Below are 16,499 nucleotides of genomic sequence, written 5' to 3' on the forward strand. Positions count from 1 at the left end.
AGGGAGGGAGAGAGAGAGAGACAGGGGAGGGAGAGACAGGGGGAGTGAAGGCTGTTATTCTGCTCACTTTCAGAGAGCCAGACACAGAGCAGGTCCCCAGCGGGATCATCTTGACAGAGGTAAAGGCTGATTTTCTCTCAATTTATCATAAATGAAGATAATTATTATGATTTTAAAAAACATTATTTCTACTTAGTTAATAAAGGAACTGTTGTTAAAAATGGCCTCGCGTCTTCTGCAGATTCATTTACGCATCGTGGATGTAACAGTGATGTGCGCGTGAACTAATGTTAATGACTAAATGTTTTTTTTTTTGGGGGGGGGGGCGTGTAAAAAATTAATAATGACGCCCCTGTCACGTGATGATCATACCTAATGAGCGCGTTTCGCGTATTTGTTTCGCAGCTTAACTTTGACTCGAGCAGAACTGACTGGAGGAGCAGGAGGAGGAGGTGTGGACGCTCCAGGATTCAGCACCTTGGACAGCGACGCGCCGGCGCCTCCGCGAGCCGCTCAGCAGGGGAGGAGTGCGCACAGTCCGGGCACGAACCCTCCGCCTCCACGCAGCCGGGACATGGTGCTCGCTCTGCGGCCGCCTCTGTGTCCGGGGTCGCGGTGATGGACTTTGCCTTCAGCAGCGTGATGGCTGCACACAGCGAGACTGAGCGCGCAGGGCAGGACGCGCGCGAGACTGAACCTTGAAATACGCGCGAGTTTACGCGTCTTTGCCACAAACAGCCCCCCCTCCCCCCCACCCCCAAAAAACTTGCAGGTCTCCACTCTACCATGGGGATACGGCGCCTTCTGCTGCTGCTCATGTACCTGGACCCGCTGAGCGTGTGGTGCGCCGCTGCAGGCGCCAAGAAGCCGAGGCCGACGCCCAAGAAGGCGCTGAAAACCACCGCGGTGCCCACGCTCACCGCGCCTCAGAGGACGCAGCCGCCGCCGCCGCCGCCCGCGGCGCCCGCCAGCAACCACGACACCTGCCTGGGCTACTACGACGTGAGCGGCCAGTATGACAAGATGTTCGAGTGCAACAACACGGACCACCGCTACTGCTGCGGGACCTGCTACCTGCGCTTCTGCTGCGAGTACAAGAAGGACCGGCTGGACCAGAAAGCCTGCAAGAACTACCACACGCCGGTGTGGGTGCAGACGGCCGCGCCGTCGCCGGTGCCCACGGGCGAGACCTACGACCCCAGCATGGACCAGACCAACACCGCGGTCTACATCACGTGCGGGATCATAGCCTTCATCATCGTGGTGGGAGTGTCGGTCAAAGTGGCGTACGACAAAGCTACGGAGCCTCCGCAGGAAATGAACATACACCGGTGAGTGCGTGAGTGCGTGAGTGCGTGAAAGACTTTTGTTAAATGGAGAAAATACAGAGTTTAACTTTTGCTACATAGATGCAGACATGAGATCTAAGGCTCATACACATGAGGAGTGAGCCGATATTATATTGCTATCATAGTAATTATCGGTATTTGATCGATACAGATCAAGTCACTGGATCAGATATCAGAATAATAAGATTCATTTATACGTTAAACTCCCCAAATTTCATGTAAATACTTGAAATTCAGAATTTTAAAATGCTGGCTGTTTATTTTGTCTTAAATACTTGACAGAAAGACACGCATCAGCAAAAAATGTGTTTTTCTTGATGTGTTAGTCGTTTAATGATGAGCTGTAAAGGACTGATATCGGTATCAGTATCAGACACAGATTCATTCTCTGTAAGAGTTCACTGTGAGATTAAATAACTAAATGTTCCTGGTGACGATATCTGACGATAAATGTCTCTATAAGAATGTTATTTATGAAGTATTACACATAAATGTGTTCTAATATGATGCATTTTGTTTCAAATGAGTAGAAAAAATATAGATTTACATAGCGTCACACAGAGAATCAGTGTAAGTGATGGCATTTTAAAAGAAAAGTGTAATTATTGGGGTTTTTTCAGGGGCCCCTCCCTCCTTCGTAGTCTGGGGCCCCAGGTTGTGTTGCAGCGCCCCTGTGTACGACCACACAAGTTTATATAATAATCACCTTTTATGCTGAGTTCATGCTGTTATTGCTTATTCTTTCTGTATCAGAGACAAATACAGTGAAAATGACTCTTTAATGAACAGAAGCTGTTTTAACTGATTGTGTTAAACTGCTGCAGTGACTGTGATCGACTGGCGTGTGTGTGTGTGTGTGTGTGTGCGCGTGTGTGTGTGCGTGTGTGCGTGTGGGAGCGAGCAGCTCTGAGCTCCAACGCTTCTTCAAAACAGATGCAAACGTTTCCCTTCTCCTCAAAGCGATGGTTCAGTTTTTGTGGTGCAGTTGTGTGATGTAATGTAAAAACAGCTGAGGTTTGTAAACCTCTCACTCTCCTGCACCAAAGCCCATAGAGAAAATAGGTGTTTTTAGCCTGCAGGGACTCTGAGCTGCTGGTCTACTGCTGGTCTACTGCTGGTCTACTCAGTTAAATGTGAACAAAGATTTTCATACGCCGAATTTACAAAACGACGCGTTAGAACTTAGCGATGGAGGCAACAGTGGATGAACAAACTCTGTGTGCTGTGGTGGACTTTGGTGCAGGGAGAGTAAGCGGTTTACAACACGACCAGAAGCAGTTGAGGTTCTCAAGATATAGTTGATATAAGATGATGTATATTATTTGGCTCATGAGACGACCATGTTACAACAGCCAGCTGTCAAACACCTTCACTCCCTCACTCACCCTGTGCTCATCAGCTCATGGCTGTCTGCTGCGTTCAGGTGCAGATTTAACTGCCCCCCTCCCCCCCTCCCCTCCCCCCTCAGCCGGCCTGTGCTGCCCCCTGAGGGCCAAACATATGAGGGTTCTCATACATGAGTGGACCACATGTTGTCAAAGCGCGGCCGGCATCAGCGAACAAACGCTGACACACATTATTTCCTCAAGATTGAAGAGGTTTTTTTTTCTCCTTCCTTTATGGGATGCATTATTCAACACTCGAGCAATCTTAAGACTGTGAATAATGGATTGTGTTAACGTTGTATCAAGGTCATGTGACATGCATGCACTGCTGCACATTCAATAAGGTGGTGGTGAAATATTCATTTAAAAGCAAAGGTTATGTCTGTGATACATTTGTGGTACAAAAGCTTTGAGCTGCTTCATACAAGACATTTGATTTCCTTCTTCTTCTTTTTTATGAAGCCGTTTCCAAAGCAAACAAACACTTTGTGAACTTTTCTTTCATCATCATTGCTTCCACTCCTCCACCCTCGAGGGCTCCATCCTTCCACATGCACCTGGTGTCGACTAACACACACACACACACACACACACACACACACACACACACACACACACACAGACACAGGCAGTATTTCTTTTATTTTTCCCTTTGCTGAAAATGAACATTTGTCGTGTTTCACGGTCATTAAAAAAACAAAATGAAGAAATTACCCGTAATTGCACTGAAACACTGAGTGAACGATTAGCGTCGTCGTCAGTGAGTGGAAATCAGACGTGTTAGCTTTATGTTGTTGTTTTTTAAAAGATTTTTAACGGCACAAAGAGAGGAAGAAATTAAAGATTTAATTTACAATTTATTACTCTGATGTCGCACAAACATGAAGGTTTGAGTTCACAAAGTCAGACACTAACGACAAATCACTGTCATTCTACTGCACGTCACACTCAGACTACAGCACGTTAGCTACTTACATAGATAAACAGAGAGATATTTACTAGCTCCATATATACTAGATATATACTATATACTAGCTCCATATATACTAGATATATACTATATACTAGCTCCATATATACTAGATATATACTATATACTAGCTCCATATATACTAGATATATACTATATTCTAGCTCGATATATACTAGATATATACTATATACTAGCTAGATATATACTAGATATATACTAGCTAGATATATACCAGATATATACTATATTCTAGTTAGATATATACTAGATATATACTAGCTCAATATATGCTAGATATATACTATATACTAGCTAGATATATAGCGAAAGCTTGTTAGCTACATATATAGCTAACATATATATAGCTGCTGCTATATTTAGTTATCTATATATCTAACTCTCGGTTTATATATATCTATATATATATGTATGTGTGTATATATATAATATACATATATGTGTATATTATATATATATATACATATATGTATATACATGTGTATACACATATATATCTATATATATAGATATATATGTGTATTATATATACATATATATCTAGCTAACTAACGCTTGCTATATCTAGCCATCTTTATATGTATACAGTATACATAGATAGATAGAATTATAGTAAGAGCTAGTTAGCTAGATATATAGATAGTGCCAGTTAGAGAGAGAGAGATAAATAGATAGCTTCATAGCTACAGAATATAGCAAGTTAGTTAGCTAAATATAGTGGATAGATGCACTACACATGTTAGCTAGCTAGCTCAATGGGCTAAATATTGTGATACATTTTGCTCCATGTTTTGATGTGAGCTGCAAAACTCTAGCACGTATGAATATTTTATATAAGTTTATATAAAATATTATATAAACAGCTGTTGTAGCGCCACCATCAGGACTATAGGTGTGTGTTTGCTGGTGAGGATGCTGAAACTATAAAACCTTTTAATGTAATAATATTAATAACGTGTAAAAATAAACCCTGTTTTTGGTTCAGTTTTTAAGCCTCGTCTTGTTTCCCGACCATGTTTCCAGGGCCCTCGCAGACATCCTGAGGCAGCAGGGGCCGATCCCTATATCGCAATACGACTGTGAGAATTTCGCAGCGATGAACGGCTCGCCCAAAGACAACACGCCGGTCAGAACCTCGTCCAAGAACCACTACACCCCGGTTCACTCGTCCAAGTCTAACCACGGTAAGAGATCCGGTCTCCGGTGAACACTCGCAGTAAGAGCATTTACTCTTTATTTACTCACTATTATCACCTCACAAACCAACACAATGTTACTCTATGATTACTTTATTTCTTATTTTTGTTATTTGAAATCGGTTTCATTTTAATTGGAGTCAAAAATGACAATGAAGTCAATTTTGAAACATTTCTTAAGTTCGATAACTTGACAGAATCCACGCGTAGCTACGACCTTTTGTTTAGTTCATAGACGCGCGTCTGTGCGTTGACTTTGTGCATAAACTTGTAATTCAACAAATGTGCGTTTTTGTCCGGTGTGAACGCAGCATAAGACCAGTGGTTCTACCAAGTACCTCGTATTAAATGTCTTATTTGTTTCATTTTCTCCACACTCACGATCACACACCCTGGTATATATGGTAGAAACAGTATTTCTCCACATACCACTGGCGGTACACGCACCACAGTGTGAGAACCGTGGCAGTAGCAGCATCAGCAGCAGCAGCAGCAGGTGTTCTTATCAGACAGAGACATCAGGAGACGCAGACGGGAAAAAATAATGATTTATGAGGAAACAGACGAGACACTGACACGGACAGAGAGAGACAAAGACTTCTGCAGAATTACTGAATCGTTTTTAAATCCACGTCTGAAAATACATCGGTGACCAAACTGACTGTGAATCCTCACGGGATAAAAACACCACATCCATCCATCAGTGATCTAAGGTTAATGTTCTGAGCTGAAGTCAAGATTGAGAGGCGGGTTACTTCAGTCACAGGACAGGAAAATGACATATTTCCATTTAATTATCTCATAAACAAAGGTTTTATGGGTTAAGAAAGTGTTCTTAAAGGCTGCATTTATCTAAATAATGTTCATATGAAAAGGTTCAACAAGACGACGTCACGGTTTCTTTATTTATTATATTAGAGCCGCACGATACCGTCATGAACTCACATTTGTCTTGTCAAATGATTCATGAGTAGAATCTATATCAAGCGTGACTTATCATTTTTATATATACAGTATATGTCAGAATTATTGAGATTTTACAACATTTTCAGGCCATAAAATCTCCTGCAGTGCTAGAGAATCTCATCATAATGCTGTTGTTTTATCTTTATCAAGTATTTCCAGTGCCTTTCAGTTTGGATATTACACTTTTTGCAGGATTAATCACGCAGCCTGGCATAAATGTCAACATTTAAGTCCCTAATCGTTATGACCAATAACTAATGGATTTGTTGTTGTGAAGGTTTAGTGATCACCGCGTCTGAAAACTGGTGGCTCTTTGTAAACCCCTCACTCGCCTGCACCAAAGTCCATAGAGAAAATCAACGATTGTACATCACAGCAGTTGTTGATCCACTGTTGCCTCTTTGACTGGTTTAAGTTCAGTGACACAAACTGGCCACACGAGGCAGCAGTAGACCAGCAGCTAACAATGTTGACTTTCTCTGTGGAGTCTGGTGCAGGATTTACAACTTACTCTCCAGTTAAAGGAGCGCTTTCAGAGTGAGCGGTTGTTTTTTTGTGAAGTGGTTAAAGGTTCACACACAGTCACTGCTGCACCTCCTCCTCCTCCTCCTCCTCCTCCTCCTCCTCCTCCTCCTCCTCCGATCAGGGAGCACAGCCACTCTGACGGGAGTTGGGAATGAAAGGCAGTGACAGCACTGGGGGGAAAATGCGTGTTTAATGTGTGCATATAAATTTGGGAGCTCCACGACTGTACTCACTCACTCGCTCACTCGCTCACTCACTCACTCACTCGCAGGTATAGTGTGTGTTCTCCAGTTTCTCTACGACTGTCAGGGTTGGAATTATAATCTCTAAATGATAGGATACCACTGAAACCTGCATTGTTTGGGATTAAAATGATTCAATAGTAATAATTAAAATGCTGGTTTTTGGCATGTTCTCCATTCTTCTGGAGGTAAAGTTCTACACAGTGGATCACAAAGTGGTGACAAAGAGTCCGTTTTGCTTGCAGAATCATTAGAGGCGGAGCGAGTTCTTGTTCATGTATGTTGAAGGTTTGCGGCTGTAAACAGTAAACACACGTCGTCGCTGCAGCCTCAGCGCGGCTCAGACCTTGAGAAGAGACGAGTCGTCAGGTTGCCGTCGGTGAAAGTAAACAATAAATGTTTCTGTGAGTAATACAGAGCGACCCGCAGCTCTGTGCAGATGAAGTGGATTTCTTTTCCTCCTCGCTGCACACCGCGGGCCGAGCTTTGCCTCTCTTTTGTTTTTCTGTGTGGTGTTTTTTCTTTTTTTAAAGTGCTGCTTGGTTTCCTCGCTGACATTTCCTCTGCACTCACTATGATGAAATACAGTTTTTTCCTCCGACTTCAGTTTAGTCAACAAAAACCAGACTCCCTAAATAAAATAAATGAATAAAAAAAGAGAGAGAAATTAGATGATGAGTTATGGAGCTGTGTTTGCTGCGGCAGAGGAATCAGAATAAACGGCGGAGGAAGAACGAGCGCGTCACGGCGAGCTGGAAAAGCCTTCTGACACTTTGTATAAACTGCAGTGTACATGTCATTGAGCAGCGTGTACGTTATATTACAGATCACATTTGGAAATGCAGCGGTAACTGCTGAGGTATTTATTTTACTTTTGGAGAAACATTAAAACATCTCTGTCATAATCTGTCACCTAGCAACAGTCACGCACTGTACTGCACACAGGAAGTGATTTCTTTCATGTCGAGACTCAAATAAGCGTCCACGAAAACCTTCTACCGCTTGAAAAAAACCAAGTCGTTGAGCAGTTTGTCTCCGCCCACCCCTGCTCTACAGCTGTATACACACAAACGCACCCTCAGTCAGGTCTGACAGGTTAGCTCGCCTGTTTTCAGAGAAAGGACGCAGCAGCTGATAATGCGACGGAACAGGACGGAATAATAACGTAGACGACAAAAGTAACGTACTACAGCTTTAAATCATCACTCTGTTTAGTTGAAACTATGAAACGATGTCGTTGAGCACAAATATGTCGATATTTGCTCATTTCCAGGCCACTTTTCCCTGAAAATTGTCTTGAAATCAACACTTTATTAAAAGACGACCAGCATGGATAACACCCAGCACATGAGAGCTGATGTGATAAATGTGGAGTCCACAACGTGTGGCGCTCAGAGGTGCATTCAGGGACCCTCGTAAATGTCATTCATTCTGAAAGAAAAAAAACCACAATCACAAGCAGTTCGCTGCTGCTGCTGCTGCTGCTGCTGCTGCTGCTGCTGCTGCTGCTGCTGCTGCTGCTGCTGCTGCTGCTACAATCAACCTCTAGACCTCGTGGTATTAGATGGTAATAGAAACTACTAATGAGGAAATTGGACTCTGGAAATATTAAAACATTCTAATTATCAGTGCCAAAACATTATTCTTTTGAATATTGGGATAATCCTGTTTTTGTAAGGGCTTCTTCATGCTTCTTACTTATGTCATCAGCCTTTTAAACCCTCTATCAGTCGACCTCCAGGGTACGTGTGTGTATACTGTGTCATTTTTAACCATGATCACTTCTTAATCAGCTCAAATATTGTCATTAAAGTGTCAAAACTATTATGAGATCTTGAGGTAAAACACAACATTTAGGTTTTAGTTCAGATCAGAGTGAACACAGGAGGGCGGTTTGTAGTTTTTCTCTCCGAGTCTCGGTCAAGCTGTAAATTCTGCCCAAATAACAAAAACGCTGATTAAATTACTGCGATGTTCGCCGGCAGGAGCCGTTATAATCGTATTCACAAACACAACCTCTCTCTCTCTCTCTCATTAATCCTTAAATTGTTGCCGTAACGTCTCCGCCGCGACCTCGCCCGCTCCATGTCGACCAGATAATCATCGCCCACGTGTTTGAAAACAACATCTCTGTGGACTGCGTCCACGTTAGAGACCACCACCCTAATCGTCTCCTGCCCTGGATCTCATTATTGCCCCGTGCTTTTATTACACAGCTGCAGCCGTTTGCCCCCAGAGTGTAAACACACACACACACGCACACACGCACACACGCACACACAGGTTTCATGTGTGGAGACAGGGATCCATCAGCATCTCTGAGCCAGTTAATTATGGAGCAGCTGACAATCAGGTAACGTGGCTGTAACTGGACTTTACGACAGGAAACTGGACTGGACTTTCTTACGACAGGAAACTGGACTTTCGACGGAAACGGACACGGAAACGGACTACGACAGGAAACGGACCTTCGACAGGAAGCCGGACTTTACGACAGGAAGCGGACTTTACGACAGGAAGCGGACCTTACGACAGGAAACTGGACCTTACGACAGGAAACTGGACTTTACAACAGGAAACTGGACTTTACTTGCCACACCAAATCCCATTGAAAAAATCTGCCATTTTTTAACCACATCTTATGAAACCATCTTTATTCAGATTGTGTGAAGTAACACAAACTTACCACACGAGGCAGCAGTGGACACTCTGAGCTAAAAACAGACATTTCTCAATGGAGTTTGGTGCAACAGAGGGAACGTTTCAAAAACTCAAAAACAAATAGAATCTAAAGACGACACACTACGATCACTTCCCTGAGACAGCACGTGATGAAAACATGACGACATCATAGAGACGACGCAAACAGCTCCGCGTCCGCAGCAGCGTCTGATCACGCCATAAAAACCAGTACACCGTGTAAATGACCTCAGCCGGGCCTCATGTCAAAGATAGTCGACCTTGGGAGTCAGATAGACCGGCCGCCGACGCTGATCCGTGCTGAGCCGCGCTGCACCACATCCAGCAGCTTTTTTCTTACACATAATTATCTTATTATTCACATTATTTCTCACTGTCAGAGGTAATTCAGAGGTGTAGGTTTCATCCAACGACGTGTGATTAAAAGAAGTATTAGCATATGAATCCTCTGCAGCAGCTGCACCGCTCGCTCCACCACTCGCTCATTTCCACGGCACATTGTTGAAGTGAAAGTCACGAATTTCTTTGGACCAAGGACGATAAATTCATAATGCGTAGACGTCCCCCTGCAGGCTCGTCATGCTACCTCACCTTAATGAGTTGTGAGGAGGAGGGGAGGAGGAGAGGAGGAGGAGGAGGAGGAGGAGGTCTGCTTTTGAAGGGTCTTTCAGATTCAAGGGTTGCTGCAGTGGGTTGTGGACAGAACTACCAATGACAAAGGTGTCAACAAAAGCTTGTGTGTGTGACACTGGGAGAGAATTGAAAACTATATATCCCACTCGGTGGATTGTGGGGCTCTATCTGCGGCGCGCAGAAGGAGACGTGTGATTGAGTTCAAAGTGCAGCGGCTGCTGGAAACATATCGCTGTTTTATTTTTTTCCCCTGAAGATCACAGTGACAACAACGACGGCGCCGGGTGTTTGTTCACATTCCCGTGTGCGCCCGAGGGAAACGGCGCAGGGGGGAGTTTTCTGTTTGACGCCACAGTGAGGGGTTTGAAAATAAACAATAATCTCACAGCAGAACAACATGGACATGTTAGGATTAACCCGACTGTTACCACAGGATTACAGGATTTGTCGTGACCGTAACTCCTAGACAGTACTAGTTTGTGATATGTGGAAAAGTCCTTCATTCACTCATTCATTCATTCATTCATAGATGTGTGATGATAGAGAGTCTGGCCCTCGATCCGATGTTTTACAGTAGAACGGTAGAACCTCAGGAATTCTGTGTAGAGACCAGCGACCCTCGTGACCCTCGTGACCCTCGTGACCCTTGTGACCCTCGTGACCCTGTGTGGAGGATGAAGTTGTAGAAAATGAGAGTAAAACCCTGTGATGTGTGTGTGTGTGTGTGTGTGTGTGTGTTCAGGTCTTCACTACGGTAAAGAGAGTGTGCGCAGCAGCGGCGGCGGCGGCGCCGACTTTCACAACTTCATCTCCTCTGGCTTTGTGACGTTAGGTCGAGGTCATCAGAAAGGTAAACAACAACCTTCTCTTCTGTTGTGTTGTTGTTGTGTTGTTGTGTTGTTTTCTTCACACAGGAGCCTGAACCACACGGCGTGTTTACGCGCTGAATAAAAAGCCTGACCCGTGTTAATGTTTCCTCTTTAATACAACAACAGACTGAAGTGACACACACACATGCACACGCGCACACACACACACGCACACTCACACACACACTCACAGACACACACACACACACACTCACAGACACACACACCACACACTCCCACACACACACACTCACACACACAGCACCATTAGTCAGGGTCAGTTTCCCCGTGGGTAATACACTGATTAGTATGCAGCCATGTTGGTGTAGCTGTTGTGATTTATTCCGTCCATTTTGGCTCCACAAATCAAACGCAGTGTGTGTGTGTCACCTCCAGGGGGCAGACTACACGAGAGAGCGCTCCTTTCAGTCGACACTGATCTCACATGTTTAATCAGAGTCTTTTGAGGCTGAAGCGAGCGACTGTAGTGTGTTAACTTTTAAATAACAAAAGCTAAATGTCTCCGCGTAGCCGCGCCGCACGCAGGAAGTGATGTTTTATGTTGAGAACGACGGAGCGTTAGATGCTTCTGCTCTGCTGCTGTATACACACAAACGCTCCCTCAGTCAGATGAAGTTAACGTGCTAGAGCTTTAAAGATGAACGAGAGACTCCCTCCAAAACTACGGTGGCCTTAAAGCTTGTACTCTCACCACTGTTCGACCATTTGGGCTTCTGTAGAAACGTGTGTGTGTGTGTGTGTGTGTGTGTGTGTGATAACTGACCCTGAAGGCATCGTGATCGAGGCGATCGTTACTGGAAGCTCGTCTCACTCTCGTCGTCTTGTTTCCTAATCAGGAAACGTTATGTGTGTGTGTGTGTGTGTCGAGAGGGGAAGTGAAATCAGTCGTTATTTTTCTTTCTTCTTCTTTCTTGTGTTTGTGCATCGTTTGTTAACAAAAACAATAAATGAATAAATAAATAAATGATTATTCCTTTCCTTTTTCTATGAATATCACACGAATGTCGGGGAGAAACAAACACGACGTGACAGAATGAGAGATTTCATTTAAAAAAGCTGATGCTAAATATCTGTTTCGTGTGTGTGTGTGTGTGTGTGAGCAGAATCCTCCTCTGGTGCACACGGGCACACATGTGATGTTTGAATGTTAAAAATCAACGAGGTGTGGATCGCAGTGGATCAGCGACGTAAACATTGGTTGGTTTTCTCTGTGGGAGAAGAATCTCTTTACGAAGCCTCACAAATGTCACTTTCCCGTTTTCTTTAGTGACTCACGTGTTGTGAGCGAGCGCCGGCATCAGGTTCTCAGCAGAGTCCGTGAGTCACTTCAGAACACACCTGAACTCTCGCTGTAACGGCGAGTAAACAGCCGCTGATTTCTAAATTATACTGAGCCTCGTTATGTTTTCAAGAGGTTTGCACACACACACACACACACGCACGCACACACACACATGCACACACACACACATATTCACTGGTCAGTAGGAGGAGAAGTTTCACATGAATTTGAAACAGATGCTGAAGCTCAGGACGTTGATCCTCTGGCTCTGTTAAGGTGCTTAATTATACAGATGGACAGTGTGTGTGTGTGTGTGTTAATTATATGCCAGGTCATGCCGTGTGTGTGTGTGTGTGTGTGTGTGTGCGCGCTGCAGTTCAGTCCTGGGGGAGGGTCAGGTGAGGTCAGGTGAGGTCAGCTTCCAGACTGTTGTGGTGAACACAACCTTCCCCTCAGCTGACTCTGTGTCGTTCCTCTTCGCTCAGTGACGTTTACAAAATGCCTTTTAGCAACTTTTGGAGAGGTCATGAACTTTCTTGTCTCCATCTCGGGGCTACACGGTTGTGATTTTAGCAGCAGTGTCCTGACGACTCTTTTATAAGTGCTGTCGTCATGAAGTGGCTGTAGGGAAATCAGGAGTGGAAAACATGTAACTGGTTCTATTGCCCCTAAAAAAACACAAAAACTAAATATCACACTAAAAAACTGGTAATGTGAACACTTACATTTCAAAAAACATAGCGCTAAAGTCACTGGACAACGTAGAGAGGGTCACATGATCGGTTTACTTCAGACAAGATGGTGGACAGAGTCAAAGATAACCATCAGACGTTCATATGAAAACTAACTGAGGGAGTGACTCATGCTAACACGTGCTAACACGTGCTAAAATGTGTTAGTTCATTGTAGCTTCTGCTATTTTTTATTGTGCCAAAAATCGCGATCTGACCGTCACTGCTTACGATTCACCATCAAAACTCAAGCCAAAAAATGAAACTATAATCCATGTTTCAGAATAGCCTCCACAGTATGTTGGTGGGATGTATAAGATTAGAAACATTCAGATTCAGAGTTTTTACCCCTAAAAATATAATTAAATATAAGAACTCCGGCTCCTAAATCCCGGCTCTGGAACCAGATCTGGTATCAAAACAGTAGCCAACCCTATATTAATTTGACTTTTTCTGTTAAGAATGTCTGTAAACGTTGGAGAAATCAACAACACGACGCTCACACTCTTCTGTCCACGCCGCTGTGAGACACGTTTCGTCCCGACGGTCAAAAACCACCAGCAGAGTCCTGCCTTGTTTTTGTGTGTTTGTGTTTTTCACAACTTCCTGATTCCCCCTCTGCTTCAGAGCGGAGTCGGTGTGATGTGAGTCCATCTGTTCTCTGCTGCTCCATGAGTCCACTGACGGTCCTTTAGTCCTGGACTTTATTTAGCACGCACAGCTGCTTACCTTGCTCCCGTCCTCTCGGCCATCTGTCCAGAGCCACCTTCCACGTCCCTTCTTTTGTCTTCTCTTGTCCTCTTGTCCAAAATGAGGAGGGAGTGAGGTTGAGGCTTCTGTCAAACTGAGCCAAACTAATAAGGACGCTCGCTGTCCTGTCATGAGCGTGTGTGAGACGCAGTCAGATGGGACTGCACTGTGATCCCACATGTTGTTTGACGTCAAACTCAAGGACTTTCCAGGACCAATGCCCTCAAATTCAAGGGGCTAGAATGTGCCGACACAGCTTAAGATGGTAGGACAACTTGTAAGGGTCCTTGGGACCTCGGTCAAAGTTACCGTCTTTTGGAATTTGATTTTGGAATTTTCCATTTCCCCAAACATCCCCTCGTCGTCATTTGCTCACTCTTTGCTTAACTTTACTCGCCCGTTGTTCTGCAACCGAATCTCACGTCAACGGCGGAGACTGGGCCTAGTCTACGTACATCAATGGAACAGTAGGTGGCGCCGTAACAGACAAGGGAGACAATTCCCTGAATATCTTAACTTAACTACAACTTTCAAGGACCTCAGGGACAATAATGACATCATATTGTATTGAAGAAGAGCTGTAACCAGTGATGTGAGACTATAATAAGAATAAGCTGCTACCACCTTGACTATTATGCTATTATTTAGTTTTTATGTATTTTGTACAATGAAGAAACGCCTGAGTGTGAAAATGTTGCATTCATTTCACGTCAGAAGAGACAAAATGACCTCTGCAGTTGGTAAAAATGTAAATCATTTATCAGCCTGACCACTCCCAGTATAGCGGCCAAACGACAAATATGGTGTGTCCTTAATTGGGACCATTAACTCCTGAGGGAACTTTTTACTTCTGTAACAAATCAAGTGAGAAGTAGAAGCTCATTTTTCCATAGACTTCCATTCAAATGAAGGCGTTTTCTACAATCAGTGGAGTCGCCCCCTGGTGGCTAACTGCCGCTAACTAATTAACTTAACATCCGACTTCCGAGGCTTCACTGTTTGAACCAGAAAGCGACGTCCATTTTGTATCGTGAATATGGTCTATGGCTGTAACACACAAAAACTAGAACTTTTGTAGATGTTTGTCATCAGACCTGACTTGAGGGAGTGTTTGTGTGTATACAGCAGCAGAGCAGGCATGGTAGGAGTAACTGCTTTTGTAGACGTTATCTTAATGTTTTCAGTCAAACTCCAGCCTGTGTGCAGTCGTTATGCTGATGCTTTTGTCTGCATTGACAAGATGCAAATACTGTTATTTGACATTTTTGACAAGGTATAGTATGTCGTCAAAAATCAGTCAAAAAAGTCATAGTATAGTATGTCGTCAAAAATCAGTCAAAAAAGTCATAGTACAGTATGTCGTCCATTAAAAGAGTACTAAAAAAAAAAGTACAAAAAATTATCAAAAATAATACCAATAGTATTATTTTTGATAATTTTTTGTAATTTTTTACTTTTGGGAGTTTGTTATTTGTACTTTTAACTGAAAACTTCTTGTTTATTTTACATCATTAGGGTGTCTCCTGGTTTAGTATGTCGTCCAAAATGTGACAGAAAAATCATAGTATGTAGTCAGATGTCCATCCTGTTACAATAATGTCAATGCACTAATCATTTAGCTCCACTAGAGGGCAGCACACGTCAATATAATCTGTTCCCTCTGTCCTCAGTGTGGACACTTAAAGTCAACTGTGTTTGTAACATCATGTCACAGCTTTAATGTGTTCACTCACACATTCATGAAGCGTTTAAAGAGTTCAGAGTTCACTGAATTTCACTGTCTCTACTGTTTTTTCCTTTACTGTCTTTTTCTTTACTGTCTTAACTGTCTCAACTGTCTTCACTGTTTTTTTTCTTTATTGTCTCCACTGTCTTTATTATCTCTACTGTCTTTTTCTTGACTGTCTTTATTGTCTCTACCGTCTTTTTCTTGACTGTCTTTTCTGTCAGTGCAGGGACGCGACAGAGCCTGCATTTTAATGTCCTCTGTTGTAAAAGTGCTGCAATCTAAAGGCCCAGATAATTGACCACGTAATGGAGACACTAACAGAGAACACATTCAAAAGGACTTTACACTTTTTACAACCTTCTCTCACACTGTGAAGCAGCCACTGAGCCTGTGGACACTTCCGGTCCACTGCGTCCTCTTCTCCTTATATAATCAAACAGCAAGGGACAACACACACACACACACACAGAGCAGACTCAGCAACTTTCACTGACGGTTAGAAAATGAGGAGAAAGAAAGAATTCCTTTATTCTCTGTGTCACTCACAGTTTACTCACTTTGCTCCTGAATATTTCACACATCCATCGTTATTATTATTGTTATTGTTATTATTTATTGTTTTTCATGCAGGTCTGTAAATCCGAATCCTCAGCAAACGTTACACTGTCTCGTTTTTAATTATTATGTGTGCGTGGTACGAGACACATAAACTGAGAAAGGACATGTAGTTTAAAGTCATGTCCTGGTCATTAAATTATTCCGTCAAGCTTTTTAGCTGCTTTTGTTGAGTTATGTAAATTTAAGGCCTTCGAACATCAACAACAACAACACAGAAAACTGTTGTGAAAAGATGTTTTTGTATACGTGTTACAACTGAGTTTGACAAAAACTGTTGGGAATTTGAAGCCCCCTAGTGGGCATTTGTGGTATTGCAGGTGGGCCTCAGGCAGGGATATAAAAAACATTTTTATTTATTTTTACATATCAATCTGAGGGGAAAAACTAAATTACAATGTAATAAAATATTCATTCTATCTATATCATTTTTTAAATGTAAATTAAACTATATTGAAATAGGATATATATTAGTGTAATAATAAATCATAGCGGTTGAAGTTTATATTAGTATG

The 16,499-nt window shown here is 43.1% G+C and overlaps 1 protein-coding gene across 1 annotated transcript; it reads left to right on the top strand.

Moving 5' to 3' along the window:
• The first annotated feature begins 76 nt into the window (after positions 1-76).
• Positions 77-11,032, top strand: LOC122759455 (protein shisa-6-like). The gene is made up of 4 exons (XM_044014346.1): positions 77-119; positions 406-1,331; positions 4,749-4,909; positions 10,730-11,032. The coding sequence occupies exons 2-4, from the start codon at positions 787-789 to the stop codon at positions 10,936-10,938; spliced, it is 915 nt and encodes a 304-aa protein (XP_043870281.1). The 5' UTR covers positions 77-119; positions 406-786; the 3' UTR covers positions 10,939-11,032.
• The last annotated feature ends 5,467 nt before the right edge of the window (positions 11,033-16,499 follow it).

Source organism: Solea senegalensis, linkage group LG18, assembly GCF_019176455.1.
Source record: "Solea senegalensis isolate Sse05_10M linkage group LG18, IFAPA_SoseM_1, whole genome shotgun sequence".
NCBI classification, from domain to species: domain Eukaryota; kingdom Metazoa; phylum Chordata; class Actinopteri; order Pleuronectiformes; family Soleidae; genus Solea; species Solea senegalensis.